Here is a 16,386-nt window from a genome sequence, read left to right as displayed (position 1 = left end):
CCCCTCATCCCCACCACTGTATTATACCAATGTTCTTATTTTAATGCTAAAAATAATATATTAATGTGTTTAAAAGCCAAGTAACATAATAAAAAAAAACACACTGAATTTGGAATCAAATGCCTTAAGTTCTAGCCAAATTAACATGACTCTAAATAATTAACATTGTCTTCTTACCTTCAAAATGAGGAAATTAAGGCTAAATAAACTTTAATTCTTCTATCTTCACAAACTCTACCATTTTGATAACAAACTATGTATTTCATGTCATCCATTTAAAGATTTTAAGATTCCAATATAAGTATTTCTAATTTACATACAGTTTAACAGGATTTCATTTTAAAATCACTTCTTGAACCTTAAGTCTTGATCCACAGAAGCAGTTTTATACAAAGTGGTCAGGTTCTCAGGCTAACCTACAAACTAATTTAATCCATTGTGTACCAGTATTAGTATTTCTAATTGTTACATGTAAAAACGTTTCAGTGTAAAAATGCATTTGGAGTTCCAGTGTAGAATTCCAGCACATCTCTCCTAAGTGCAGAGATGAGTGACTCCCACGTTCTTCACCACTACCTACTTTTCCCACAAGGTGGCACTGAGTACAAATTTACCTCGCTTTCCGATACTGGTTCCTATGGACTGAATAAAGAGGTCTAGTAGGTGGCTACTGAAGGGGAAGGTGCAGGTAGAAATAAAAGGCTTCCCATATGTTACTGACACTTCCTACTTCCACTGGCTCTCCACACTTGTGTTTCCTCTACAGGGTCAAAGAATAAAGACCCTACAAGGAAAGACAAAGAAACTATAGATATTGCCCATGAAGGACTCAAGTAAAGTATCTTTACATTTACAATAACTACCACTATTTTTGAGTGTCTTATTATGTCTCAACCTCTCTTTAGAAAGCACTTTCAGTATTTTCTTTTACTTAATTCAATACACACACAAACTTTTGATTTAGGAATTACAACCTCCATTTTACAAATGAGGAAACTATCAGAGTATGATGACGACTCAGCTAGTAACCAAGTCTGTCCTCTCCCTCTTTAGAACTTGCCTAGCAAAATCCCAGCCCAGGATAAACTCAACCATCCATGTTCTCCATCTATGTACCTGTGCAGGTGTGTAGTACTGTGGGAGAAAAAAGGGGGGAATCATACAACCAGACTGGTATCACTAAAAATTTCACCAGTTTCAAATGGGCGTTCAATACTGCTCAGCAATTAGTTTCTCTTGTAACAAACTTGTTTTTTCTACGCTATTTCACACCTTTTCTTCTATCTGCAGAACTTCCTACATCTGAACATTCAAAAAATTACCTTACCTCAAATTTCATTGAGAGAGCTCTTTCATTTTCTATGACATCTTTATAAATCATCTTCTTTCTTGCTACAAAGAGAAAATATGCCTCTTCCTATAAAATCACCTTCCTTCCTCCCTTTTCAAGTATATCCTTTTGATTATTTTATTTGCTCTCAGGCTTCAGCAATCTCGGACTCTCCACTAAATCACCCTACAGTAGTATCTGCATGGGGTTGCTGTATAGTGAAATGTGAACGATACACCTTAGAGCCATGCAGGGCATCAGGATGTCCTCGGTGCACCTCTATCTCCCATCTTACAAACAAAATTTAAAACTTCCCAATTCCATGTTCCCCTCCAGTTTCTACTCCATTTCTCTGCTTCTCTGCAGAACCAAACTTCTCTGAAAAATTACCTACACATTTTCACTTTTCTCCCCCTTCAACATAGCACAATCTATTCAAGTGAATTTACTCCTGCCAAGGTCATGAAGTATAAGTACACACTGCCACATACAACGTACACGTTTGTAATCCTCATTTTATTTATCCTCTCAGTAGTGTCAAACACAGTAATTACATCCTCCCTCTTTAAGAAACCTCCTCTTAGATTTTGATCCTCTCTCTCCATATCCTATTTTTCTTTACTTTGGCTGTTCCTTCTCAAGTCTCCTTTGCCAGCTTTTCCATTTTTTCCTTTATTTCTAAATGCTGAAGCTCCACTGGATGAAATTCTGGGCCCCTCTCCTCATCTCTCTTAAAATGTGCTGACAACCCCCAAAATTTTATATTTGGTCCAGACCCCTACCTAGGTTAACATCTCTGCCTGCCTGACTTACAGGCATCTCAAAATGAGTTCAGTCTTAAGCATGTTTATCTACTTCAAACCATTACCTTCTTAATCCACCCAGTGCCCCCTCCCATTATTATTTATTACAGCACTGAGGACGTTCCCCCTTTACAAAACAACTTCTCAAATGTGTACTTCTATGGATATTTATTCATTTAATGTCTCTAAACTCCATAAGCTGGTGCCACATCTTTTATTCACTTCACCTAGCGCCTAGCATAGAATCTGGTATACAGTACACACTAAAATTATTTGTTGAATCAATGAATGAAGTGTAAACCAAACATACACAAGACTACCTGTATATAAATTCATTATTACCGTTATGTTCTTTCGAGTTTTCATTTTCTAAAAATGTATCCCAGTTTCCAAACGTGTCTTATTTCCCCTAAGTTCATCTTAGTCTACGTTACCTGAGGTGTTCGTTGTAATTCATATAAACTGAGTTCCCATGTTTTGCTTAATGGTTGAGTTCCGTTTGTCTGCACAGCCTGAGACATTGCTAAGAATAAAAAGGAAAGAAAAACAATTTTAGTACCTGGAAGGAAAGTAAATCTCAAAATTGATTTTCTGGAATCGTGAATCCTGAAAATAATCAAAATAGAAATGACACACACACCTCAAAAATTAAAAGCACAAGAATCTTTTCATTTATAAGTACAAGCTATCTCAGTGCAAGAGACCATCAGTGATCTCTGAATGCCCAACAGGTAGCACACAGAAAGAGCTAATATTATTACCGTATATACAGAAATCTGTCTTAATCCTAAACAATAAATATGCTTCTAAAATTCACGGTCATGGAACTTAGAACTATATCAGGAAAATTTAAGACTCTCCAGTACGGTCAATTCTTGCCAGAGATAACAAAATCAACATTATAATACTTTAAACTCCTGGTCACTCTGCCTCTACTTTCACAGCTCCACTCATGAAAAATCCCCTACTTGATACAGTAAGTCAGCTTATAATGTTCAGAAAGCTCTTCCTAATGCTGAACCCAAAACTGCACCTCTTCATCCTACATCCCTCTGGAGGCACAGTGATTAAAACTAATAATTTTTCTACATGACAGCCTTTCAAATATTTGGGTACTGTTATCATATCCCACTTGATTTTTCTTTCTTTTTGGCTAAATATTCTAGTTTCTCCTATTGCTCACAATCTAATGTGATTTCAAGGTCTCCTCACCACCCTGATATTAATTCTGCCTCTCCCCTCTAGTTATGAATAAACTGAACAATGTTAAGGCCAATTTCTGTGCTTCTCTTTGAATAGGGGAATGGGATCTAGGACACATGTGAGGAAGATGGTCTTAGAAAACTAACTCTTATGTAGCATAGGAAAAAGAAGGAGCTCCAGGCATTAAAAATATTTATCTATTTAGGTAGGTATCTATTATTAGCCAAGCAGAACTGCTCTAGGTCCTTGCTTCAGAATTCATAGCCTAAAAAGAAGGAAATACATGTAAGTAAGTAAACTACAATCTGACAAGATAAAGTCTAAGCAGCAGTATGGAATAAACAATAGGGAATTACAGAAGAGGATCAGGGAATTTGAGGAGTCAGGGAAATCTTCAGCAGAGATGGAATATTTTAAAAACTAAGAGATCACTACATTGGAATGGGAGTAGAAAAGAGGGTTCCAGACAGAGTAGAACAGCATGTATGAAGACAGGCATGAAAACCAGGTATGCCTGTATTTGGAAGCTACTGGAAGTTTTAAACAAGAAAGTGATGTGATCAAATAGTTTCACAGAAACTCAAGGAGTAGTGCAGAAGGTAGAAGAACAAAAAGTAAATAGCAGTAAGAAGACCAGTGAGGAGGCTGTTAACAAAAACCTGAGTGATGTTAACTATCTGAACCAAAGCAGTTAAACAGGGGCAGAGAGAATGAGACAGACTTAATGATACATTTGACATTGATATAAGACAGGAGGGTCCAATATGACTTCAGGAAAGCAACCATCCCTTTACTGAGATGGAGAATATAGAAGGAAGGTGTGGGTTGGAGTTGCTATACTGAGTTCCAGTTATTTATGGGCCACTGAAGCAGAGTGGTCCAGTAGACAGAAAAATCCCACACCTACCAGGAGACACAACCTGCATATTTAAGTAAATCATATATTCTACACTGGCATGTAGACAGTGAAGGACATGACCTATTTATATCCAGAAAGCTAAACTTCCCATTTCCAGCAAACACCGTTTAAATAGATCTGCTATCAAGAACTTACCCAATCAGCAATTAGCTCAACTTTGCTTTGAGAAGTAAAAGCACTTCACTGAAACTTAACCTCTATTCTAGCCCCTCTAAAATTCTGCATACCTTGCCCTCTTCCTTTAACAAAAGCCACATTCCACATGAAGTTTCTCCCTTGCCCAAGCAAAAATTTGAAATAAATATGATCAAATGTTTCAGATGAGAGAGTTGTGACTTTTTTTTTTTTTTAACAATTTCAAGGCTGGGGCGCCTGGGTGGCTTAGTCGGCTAAACCTCTGCCTTTAGCTCAGGTCATGATCCCAGAAGTCCTGGGGCTGAGCCCTGCATTGGGTTCCCTGCTCAGTGGAGAGCTTGCTTCTCCCTTTGCCCCTACCCCTGCTCATGCTCTTGCTCTCAAATAAATTTTTAAAAAATCTTTAAAAAAAAAAAAAAAAGTTTAATGATTTTAAGGCTGTCCACTGAGTGTACCTTGAGTATTTTCACTGGTTTTGCTTATCAGAACTAGTGGACTCCCAAACAAGCAAAAATTCCTTGAGCCTTTGGTGTTTCCTGGTAGATACATGTGCCATTATTTCTACCATAAATCCTACCACAACATAATGAATCTCTCAGAGAACTAAAATTACTCAGGGGGAATTTCTAATAATTCCAAATCCTACTCCCATGTCCCAACCTGTAACTGTTAACCTGAGGCCCACTATAAACAGAATAGTCCTTTCTTGTCTCCAGAAAGCTCCCCCAGCAAATTAATGAGAACCATCAAATAAAAAAAGCCTTCTGCTGATGGCTCGTTTCTAGAGATACCAGTTCTCCTGCACATAACCAAATTATATCTGATTTAGATATTTGTATTCCTGTGGCAACAAGATTCAAGAAGTAATTCACAAGTTAGTTGTAGTTGATTTTCCTGGTATTTGGAAAAACTAGGATTTCTGTGGCTTTGAAAAGTTTTCCAGTCACTCTGTTTTTATCTATATTACAATCATATGTTTCCTGGTATCTGGAGTCTTAACTGCTACTGAATGGATGCTATCTTACCAAATAATGCAGCAGGTAATCCTGAGACCAAAAAAAAAGGATACATACAATCTTGCTAATCTCAAAACCACGAGCTGTATTTTTTAAGAATATATCAGCAGTGTAGATCTGAATAATATTTAGTGGCCTCTCCTGTGACCTGGCCAAGGAGGGTCAATAGGGATCTAAGATTTTAAAATTCCATTTTTTTGCCTCAAAACATAATTCACACACACAGAGGAAGCATACACATAATACATGGCTTAAAGGCCATGATCCACCTGTATAAAAGGAAGCTCAAATTTCTACTTTTGGCAGTCACTGAACAGATAAGCTTTTTTTTTTGTTGTTACTGTATCTTTTTTTAAAATTTTTTATTGTTATGTTAATCACCATACATCACATCATTAGTTTTAGATGTAGTGTTCCATGATTCATTGTTTGTGCATAACACCCAGTGCTCCATGCAGAACGTGCCTCTTTAATACCCATCACCAGGCTAACCCATCCTTCCACCCCCCTCCCCTCCAGAACCCTCCGTTTGTTTTTCAGAGTCCATGGTCTCTCATAGTTCATCTCCCCCTCCGATCTCCCCCCCTTCATTCTTCCCCTCCTGCTATCTTTTTTTTTTTTCTTAACATATATTGCATTATTTGTTTCAGAGGTACAGATCTGAGATTCAACAGTCTTGCACAATTCACAGCGCTTACCAGAGCACATACCCTCCCCACTGTCTATCACCCAGCCACCCCATCCCTCCCACCCCACCCCCACTCCAGCAACCCTCAGTTTGTTTCCTGAGGTTAAGAATTCCTCATATCAGTGAGGTCATATGATACATGTCTTTCTCTGTTTGACTTATTTCACTCAGCATAATACCCTCCAGTCCATCCACGTCGTTGCAAATGGCAAGATCTCATTCCTTTTGATGGCTGCATAATATTCCATTGTATATATATACCACCTCTTCTTTATCCATTCATCTGTCGATGGACATCTTGGCTCTTTCCACAGCTTGGCTATTGTGGACAATGCTGCTATAAACATCGGGGTGCACATATCCCTTTGGATCCCTACATTTGTATCTTTGGGGTAAATACCCAGTAGTGCAATTGCTGGATCGTATGGTAACTCTATTTTCAACTTTTTGAGGAACCTCCATACTGTTTTCCAGAGTGGCTGCACCAGCTTGCATTCCCACCAACAGTGTAGGAGGGTTCCCCTTTCTCTGCATCCCCGCCAACATCTGTCGTTTCCTGACTTGTTAATTTTAGCCATTCTGACTGGTGTGAGGTGGTATCTCACTGAAGTTTTGATTTGGATTTCCCTGATGCCCAGCGATGTTGAGCACTTTTTCATGTGTCTGTTGGCCATTTGGATGTCTTCTTTGGAAAAATGGAACAGATAAGCTTTTAAGAATTAGTTCCTCTTTCTTTAGGTCAATATATTATGTCATTTAAATTTAATCTAAATTCAACCCTTCCCCCAAATCACATATAACCTTTCTGAGAAGCTGTATTTCTGCTTGTCCAAGCCAAGAATGTGAAAACACATTTAGCTTCTGATTTTCATGGGAGAATGAACTGTCATTTTAATGAATAGTATTTGGGAGTTATCTATGTATAGATACTACTAATATATAGACAGAGAAAACAAGAATGGGTCACTTTGGAATAATTATAACCTGAAAGGAGAGAAGAGAGAGATGAGATGAAGCCAGCGAAGATGAGAAATGAGGTCAGAAAAAGTAATCTTAGAGATTCTTTCCAGCAACAGGAATGTGCTTCCTAGATGACTACTGCCTGATGAACTTTGCAGTACAAAAGAAAAAGATCTAGGTCTACCTGGCCCAATCCCCAATTATAACACCTCAATTATATTTCTGAATAAAGAGATATCCAACAAAACAGAAACGTTTCCTGCATAAAGTAGGCTCTCACTTTTGTGGAGAGAATGTACAAATGAAAAGTGAGCATTAGTCTGGACAAGATAACTTGGCAGAAACAGAAAATAAATCTGATAAACAACTTAGTTACAGGCAGATCTTGAAAGCTTGCAGCTTCAATAACCAAAGGAGAAGAAACATCAATACGATATTCAGAATGTTCTTTTAGAGACTGCAAATACCTGGCACTTTCATACTGACTTTCTACATCTTCACATGTATGGCAGATCATGCAATCCTTTTGCAGGGGCTCAATGTGGTCTCAAAAGTTTTTTTTTTTTTTTGCTTTTTCTTTTTTTTTTCCCCAAAAGTTTTTTCAACACAGCACCCCCAAGAAGTGACTACCCACAAAGACCAGAATATGCAAAAGAGATGAGAAATTCTTATACATTCTACATAGAAAGATTTAGTAAGTTTAACTTTTTTTTTTTTAAGATTTATCTGAGAGAGCTTGAGAGATCACGTGTGTGGGGGCGGGGAGCAGAGAGGGAGGGAGAGGGACAAGCCGACCCCGCACTGAGCACAGAGCTGGCCACAGGCAATCCCAGGACCTGGAGATCACAACCTGAACTAAAAACCAAGAGTCAGACACTCAACCAACTGGGCCACCCAGGCACTCCAAGTTTATCTCTTCTACAAGAAGAAGGTTAGACTTCTGGTTTCCAGTTCCACATGTTAGTCACCACTTTATCCTAACAAGTAAAAAACTATAGAGGCTAAAAAAATCAACAACTTTTCTTGGGTCCATAAGCAAGGGGAGGACACGAGAAAACCACTGCCCCCAAGAGAGGAAAGACAAAATACAGGGAATCTCAGCTTACCAGAGCAATTCAGGAGTGGAAACTCCAACAGCAATTAGTGTCAAGTAGGTAAATCTCAACTACAATCAAAAAATTGCTGGGAGCCTGGGTGGCTCAGTTGGTTGAGCATCCAACTCTTGATTTTGGTTCAGGGCATGATCTCAGGGTCATGAGAGAAGTCCCGCATCCCTGCTGCACTGGGTGTGGAGCCTGCTTGGGATTCTCTCTCTCCCTCTGCCCCTCCTCTCTCTAAATAAATAAATAAATAAATAAATAAGATCTTTCAAAAATTGCTGGAGGCTCAGTGCAGAGAAGTCTGATAGTTAAAAACTCCAGGAGGACTCAGTCATAGGAGAACCCCCAAAATATTATGAAATTTACCTCCACAAGCTTGACCAGATTCCCACAGGAAATAGTAGGAAAAATCCCCCTTACGCTTGTCAGATCAGTCTGTTCTTAACAAGGCCTACTCTTAGGAAAAACTAGTTCATCAGAACCTAACATGCTGGGATATTATCAGAAGCTAACTGACCTAGGGAAGGGCAATACCCAACTCCAGCCCATTCTAGCCATCCTGTCCCACCTAAGGGGGGAGGGAAAAAAACTGAGAACACTAATGAAGCTCACAGTCCAGAGTGTTAGTCTCACTAAAAGACTGAGACCTAATTATAAGACTATAGAGCCCTTCCTCTCCCCTTACACCACACCACCACATACCTAAAGGCCTATTTACAGCAGTTCCTTGTACCCAGTACATCATGTCTGGCCATCTAGAAAAAAATTACAAGGCATACCAAAGGCAAAGAACACAATTTGCAGAGACAAAGCAAGCACTAGAAGTCCTGGAATTATCAGACCAGGAATTTAAAACTATTGATTAATATGCAAAGGGCTCTAATGAGTAAAGTAGACATAAGAACACATGGACAATGTAAGCAGGGAGATAGAAATCCTAAGAAAAAAACAGTAAGAAATGCTAGAGATCAGAAACACTGTACCAGACATGACGAATGCCTTTGATGGGCTTATTAGTAGCCTGGATACTGCTCAGGCAAGAACTCTTGAGCTAAAGGATGACAGATAAACAGAATCCTCAAAAACTGAAAAGGAAAAAAGAATGAAGACTGAAAAAAAAAAAAAACAGAGTAGAATATCCAAGCACTGTGGATTATCCTCAAAAGACTTAACATACATGTAATGGGAATATCAGGAGGAGAAAAAAGGAGAGAAAGAAACAGAAGAAATAACTGAAACAATAATGACTGAGAATTTCCCAAAATTACTGTCAGATACCACACCATAGATCCAGGAAGCTCAGAGAACACCAAGCAGAATAAATGCCGAAAACACTACACCATGGCACATCATTTTCATATACAGAAATTCAAAGATGAAGAAAAAAAACCAGAAAGAAGCCAAAGAAAATGGTTACACTTGCAAAAAAAAAAAAAAAAAAAAAAAAAGCCAAGTACAAAATATGTCCTGCACTTTGGACTTACTTATATTGCATTACAGTTGCTTACATATCTACTCCTCTGACTTGACTGGATATATCTTAATATTTTCTCCCACACCTAGAAATGAACCTGCTTTTCAACAGAAGTTAAATAAATGAGGGACTCCTGGGTGGCTCAGTTGGTTGAGCATCTGCCTTCGGCTCAGGTCATGATCCCAGGGTCCTGGGATCGAGTCCCACATTGGGCTCCTTGCTCAGCGGGGAACCTGCTTCTCCCTCTGCCTGCCGCTCGCCCTGCTTGTGCGCGCTCTCTCTGACAAATAAAATCTTTTAAAAAAATAAATAAAATAAAATAAATGAGTGAGGGAAGATATTTAGAAAGGAAAAAAAGAACCTTAGATGATACATAACGGTGAAGAATTACTGCTTACTAAAGCTGATCTTACATGATTTAACTAGGCATCTTCAAATTGGGGTATGCATGTGTACTCCTGACCTACACAAAAGCTTTCCAGGGAGCTATCCAGGGCTAGGATAGTTTTCCAATAATTTAATTTACAGGTTATCAATTTTCCTAAAGTCCTTCTATCCAAATCGACCTAAGAACAGGCCTATGTTTCTGGGTGGGTCTCTCTCCTTCCCTAATCCTTTCATAAGATTAGGAATCAGTCATTTACTCAAATATTGATTTATCTACTGCACCCCATGCACTGTACAAGGTGCTAGAAATACCAACAACAAACAGAACAAACATGCATACAACAAATTAATAATTCTTAAGTGCTATGTAAAAGATACAAAAAGGGGCTCTGGGTTACATAATCAATAGGAGAAAAGGAGCTATTTAAGACAGGGGAATCAAGGGACGCCTGAGTGGTTTAGTCGGTTAAGCATCTGCCTTTGGCTCAGGTCAGGACCCCAGAGTCCTGGGATCAAGTCCTGCATCTCCCCACATCGGGCTCTCTGCTCAGTGGGGAGCCTGCTTCTCCCTCTGCCTACTGCTCCCCCTGCTTGTGTGCATGCGTGCTCTGTCAAATAAATTTTAAAAAATAAAAAAAGAGAAATCAAGGACGGACTTCCAAATGAATAGACATGTTGGGGGAGGGAAGGTCATTGTGGCTGGTAAGGAGGAAAATATACAAGAGTTTAAGAGAGGCGATCTTCTCAAGAATCAAACAGGATTTAAGAACATACAGGATGTGGGACGCCTGGGTGGCTTGCCTGGGTGGCTCAGCTGGTTAAGGAGCTGCCTTTGGCTCAGGTCACGATCCTAAGGTCCTGGGATCAAGTCCTGCATAAGGCTCCTTGCTCGGGGGGGGGAGCCTGCTTCTCCCTTTGTCTGCCACTTACCCCTGCTTGTGCTCACTCACATTCTCTCTCTCTCACTCTGATTAAAAAAAAATATATATATATATATATGTAAGATGTGTAAGGAGTAAAACCTCCCTCAGAAATATTGATAATCTTTAATTTTTAAGTACTAAAACCATAAAAACTGAAAAACTGAAGCATCAGAAATTAGAATATAAATCTAAAGAAAGTGAAAGGGAAAAATGATCATTATAAAAGCATAAATCAAACAGCAACAGCTAAAAAACAAAAGATTTGTTCATGAAAGCAAAATTTAAGTTATTTGATATAGCTAATACTATAAATTTCCCACAAAACCAAAAAGAAAAAAAGAAAATGCACAAATAGATATAAAATATATTAAGTTAGCTTAACAGAGACTGCTATATTCTACTTTATATCAAAAATAAATTCAACTATTCCTTATTAAAAGTCTTAGTAAGTTAGAAAGAGATGGAAACACTCTTAACTTGAGGAATATATACCAGAAGCCCCAAGGTTAAAACTTTCGAAGATTCCTATTTAAAAAGTCAGGAAAAAAGCAAGACTGTCCTTCTGCTAGAAGACGTCCATAATACCACCAAAAAAAATAAATAAATAAGGGGAAGGCCCGCAGGGCACTGGAAAAGGAAATAACAAAAATATCAGCAGTAGATAATACAAATACCCCCAAAATCCAGGAAAATCAAATGAAAAGTCATTATAACTAAAAAAAGGCAGCAACATGGTGGCATGAATAGAGAAAAACATGCCCAAAAAAGCCATAGATTTCTATAAACCAGAAATAAACATTTAGAAATGCATTTTTTTAACGATCCCATTTACAACCATTCACAATAGCAACAAAAGCTATAAAATATGTAGGAGTAAATTTCACGAACTATTGACAACACAGAACTCTACAACTTAACTGAAAGACATTAAAGAGGACATGGATTGGATAAACATACACATAAACCAATCCAGTGCAATGCAATCCCAGTCAAAATATCAATACACAAAGTGATTCTAAAGTTCACCTGAATTATGCACAAGAACATCCAAGGTATTCTGAAAAAGAAGAATAATCAGGGAGACATACCTTACATCAAATATTAAAGCTCCATGAAAAGCAACACTATGGTCTAAAGAAAAGACGATCAGATTAATGCAACAAAACAAAGGGTTCAAAAACAGACATGTGAATTTATGTAATTTAAGATATTTTAAAGAAGGATTTAAACAAATATTTAAATTTTAAAAATTAAATCAGATGTACCTAAACAAATAAATTAAAAATCCCAGAAGGATTGGGGCACCTGGGTGGCTCAGTTGGACTCTTGATTTTGACTCAAGTCATGATCTCAGGGTCATGAGATCAAGCCCCATGTGGGGGTTCCCTGCTCAGTGGGGAGTCTGCTTAAAATTCTCTCTCTCTCCCACTCCCGCTTTCCCCCACCCCATTCTCGTTCTCAAATAAATAAAATCTTTTTTAAAAATTACAGAAGGATTAAGGGCATTAAAAAACAATTACACAAGATATATATAAAAAAAAAAAAGAGGGTAGAAGGCTGCATACTATTAAGATTAGGAAGGCAGGCTAATAAGCAAGATTCAATACCAGAATACTTTAAAAGCAGTTCACATTTCACCTAATAAATTTTTTAAACTTCTATACAAAATCAAGGAAAGACATCATAAGCAAACTTAAAAGATAAGCGACAGACAAGGAGAAAATATTTGCAACATGTATAAGGCAAATATCCATAATGTACCCTGAATCGTCCCTCAAGACAATTTAAAAGGCAACTTAATATAGGCAAAATGACTATACTCAACTTCACTAATAAACACTAAATTGCAAATCAAAACACTGCTATTTACATAAGCTCTATTTTTTGTTTGTGATACTGACAAACTTAATTAAGATGACTAATAATATCTGGTGTTAGAATATGGAGAAACAGGAATTCTTAAATCACTGAAGTGTACAGTGGCATGGTTTTGAGGACAAAGCAATTTGGCATTTAGAGCATAATTACAGTATGTGGCCTTAGGAATGTACTCGAGATGAAAACTGGATAAATTAAGCTATATATGACTATTACAGAAATCTCTATGGAAACGCACACCCCATTTTTAAATTTATTGTCTTTGAACAACATACAATTAAGAACTTACTGGTTGATGTCATTATTCTATCCACATTCTTTAGAAGTGTAATAGTAATGGTGTTGGGAAAATTGGACAGCCACATGCAGAAGAACGAAACTGGACCATCTCCTTACACCATACACAAAAATAAGACTCAAAATGGATGAAAGACCTAAATGTGAGACAGGAATCCATCAAAATCCTCAAGGAGAACACAGGTAGCAACCGTTGTGACCTCAGCCACAGCAACTTCTTGCAAGACACATCTCCAAAGGCAAGGCAAACAAGGGCAAAATGAACTATTGGGACTTCAAGATAAAAAGCTTTTTGCACAGCAAACCATACAGAGCACATATGACCTGTCCTCATCAAAGAACATTTCCTGGGGCACCTGGGTGGCTCAGCTGGTTAACGTCTGCCTTCAGCTCAGGTCATGATCCCAGAGTCCTGGGATCAAGCCCCACGTCAGGCTCTGCTCACTGGGAGGGAGCCTGCTCCTCCCTCTCCTCCCCACTCGTGTGCTCTCTCTGGCTATCTCTTTCTCTCAAATAAATAAATAAAAACCTTAATTTCAAAAAAAAAAGCTTTTGCACAGCAAAGGAAACAGTCAACAAAACCAAAAGACAACTGACAGAAAGGGAGAAGATATTTGCAAATGTCTTATCAGATAAAGGGCTAGTATCCAAAATCTATAAAGAACTTATCAAACTCAACACCCAAAGAACAAATAATCCAATCAAGAAATGGACAGAAGACATGAACAGACATTTCTCCAAAGAAGACATGGAGATGGCCAACAGACACATGAAAGTATGCTCAACATCACTCGCATCAGGGAAATACAAATCAAAATCACAATGTGATACCACCTCACACCAGTCAGAATGGCTAAAATTAACAAGTCAGGAAAGGACAAGATGCTGGCAAGGATGCGGAGAAAGGGGAACCCTCCCTACACAGTTAGTGGGAATGGCAACCACTCTGGAAAACAGTATGGAAATTCCTCAAAAAGTTAAAAATAGAGCTACCCTATGACCCAGCAGTTGCACTACTAGGTATCTACCCCAAAGATACAAATGTAGGGATCCGAAGGGGCACCTGCACCCCAATGTTCATAGTAGCAACGTCCACAATAGCCAAACTATGGAAAGAGCCTAGATACCATCAACAGATGAATGGATTAAAAAGATGTGAGGTGGGTGGGTGGGTGTGTGTGTGTTTGTGTGTGTATGCAATGGAATACTACTCAGCCATTAAAAAAAAAAAATGAAATCTTGCCATTTGCAATGACATGGATGGAACTAGAAGGATTATATTATGCTAAGCAAAGTAAGTCAATCAGAGAAAGACAATTATCATATGATCTCACTCATGTGGAATTTAAGAAACAAAACAGAGGAATTTAAAAACAAAACTTCACAGGGGAAGAGAGGAAAAAATAAAGCAAGATGAAATCAGAGAGGGAGACAAACCATAAGAGACTCTTAATCATAAGAAACAAACTGAGGGCTGCTGGAGGGGATGGGGGTGGAGAGATTGGGAAACTGGTTGATGGACATTAAGGAGGACATGTGATGTAATGAGCACTGGGTGTTATGTAAGACTGATGAATCACTGACCTCTACCTCTGAAACTAGTAATACATTACATGTCAATTAATTTAAATTTTTTAAAAATAAGAAAAAATATGATTTACTTCAAAAAAAGTGTAATAGTAGACAGACACATTAGCTCAGAACTTCAATACATATATTTTAACATACACAGGTACCTTAAACCCTAAAATAATCTCATTTATTTATCCTTTTTTAAAAAATTCAATAAAATTAAGTTACGAATCAAAAAACAGCATCTGACAAATAGAAAACATACCAAAAGAACTGTCTCTGCTCTCTGGCCAAATCAAAAAATAACACTGTACTGTACTGGCTGAATCTTCACCTCTCAAATCTGCCTGAATCTGTCAAAAGTTCTGACCTTGTAATGGTTCTCTCAGGAAATCTAACCAACAAAAATTCTCACACAGATATGTAATAAACATATATACAAGAATGGTGATCACAGCATTGTGATAGCAAAAAATCGTAAAAGTCTATATATGTCTGTCAATAGGAACATGGCTAATTAGGATATAGCCAAAGCTATAGAGCTATACATGCTGACATGGAATTCAACATATGTATACAACATACATTATTTTTTTTAAAAAGTTGTAGGGCAAAATATATATAACGTGATCCTATTTTAGCAATACAAAAAAAAAAATCCAAACACCTAAATGCACTTTGTGATTTTGAGTTCTGTTCACTATGCTTCAGCCACATTTGCCATCTTTCTCTTTATCTTGCCAAGCTCATTCTCATTTTAGAATCTTTTTACTAGTGCATCCCTTCCATCTGGAACAGAACGCCTTCGTCCCCCCATCCCCCCCAAGATTTTGCCACTGCTAGCTCCTTCATGCATTCTAAAATTCTAACTTTGCCATTTTCTCATGTCTACTCTCTTTTCCTTTTCCACCACACCACTTCTATAGTCTCTAAGTCCCTTGAATGCAGAGTATTTATCTTATTCACCACAATATCCCCAGAACCCTGCACTGTGCCTGGCATATAGCAGTTAATCAATATTTGCTGAATAACTCTATAAAGGAGCTCAAGTTAGACAATCTTAACGTTTTTTATTTTCATGACCAAACACACATACTTCAAGATAACATGGGAGGAAAAGCAAGACAAAAGGAAAATTTATCAGTTGGTCTGTTTTCTATGTGTAGAGAAAATATTTTTATGTATCTGCATAGTTAGGGCTATTTGAGCATACAAATCTGTCCTGCAAAAGAGAAGTTTTGAAAAGTTAAAGATAACTGAATAGATAAAAGAGATTTACCTCTTTAGAAGTATGTATTTATATTTCAGGGGGTATGAGACTATGGAGACATTCATGGGTTGTTAAATTCTGACACCTGTCTTATCTCCCTACCCCTCCCCACATTCATTTACATTCCAAAGATTAAGAACCTAGGATCCTCCCCTTCTGTAACCAAGGAGAATTTGAGAAGCAAAGGTCTCCCTCCCTCTTTCAGGAGGTGGGCAACACCTATACAAGCTCCCAGATTCATGTTTTTCAGGTTCCTTAACTACCAAATGAACATCCAGGTCTCACTGCATCACTGAGAGGGAACAATTGGAGCAATGGGGTTATTGCTGTAATAATTAATCCATCCCTGCCTGAGAAATTTTGTGTTTACTTTCAGGAAAATATGAATACAACTATTAAAAATTTATCATTCTATTATAATTTGGCTCCTA

The 16,386-nt window shown here is 37.9% G+C and overlaps 1 protein-coding gene across 2 annotated transcripts in view; it reads right to left on the bottom strand.

Annotated features, from left to right (window-relative positions):
- The window catches only part of RNF2 (ring finger protein 2), a 49,150-nt gene that overhangs the window by 9,799 nt on the left and 22,965 nt on the right, over positions 1–16,386 (bottom strand). For both annotated transcript variants that reach the window (XM_032393127.1, XM_032393126.1), the window contains one exon: positions 2,568–2,656. In XM_032393127.1, the coding sequence (XP_032249018.1) occupies positions 2,568–2,654 (87 nt within the window). In that variant the 5' untranslated portion in view covers positions 2,655–2,656. The remainder of the gene's footprint in view (positions 1–2,567; positions 2,657–16,386) is intronic.

This window comes from Phoca vitulina, unplaced genomic scaffold (assembly GCF_004348235.1).
Source record: "Phoca vitulina isolate PV1807 unplaced genomic scaffold, GSC_HSeal_1.0 scaffold71, whole genome shotgun sequence".
Taxonomy (NCBI): Eukaryota; Metazoa; Chordata; class Mammalia; order Carnivora; family Phocidae; genus Phoca; species Phoca vitulina.
The sequence above is the reverse complement of the archived record's forward strand: the minus strand, read 5'-3'. Positions and strand labels throughout refer to the sequence as shown.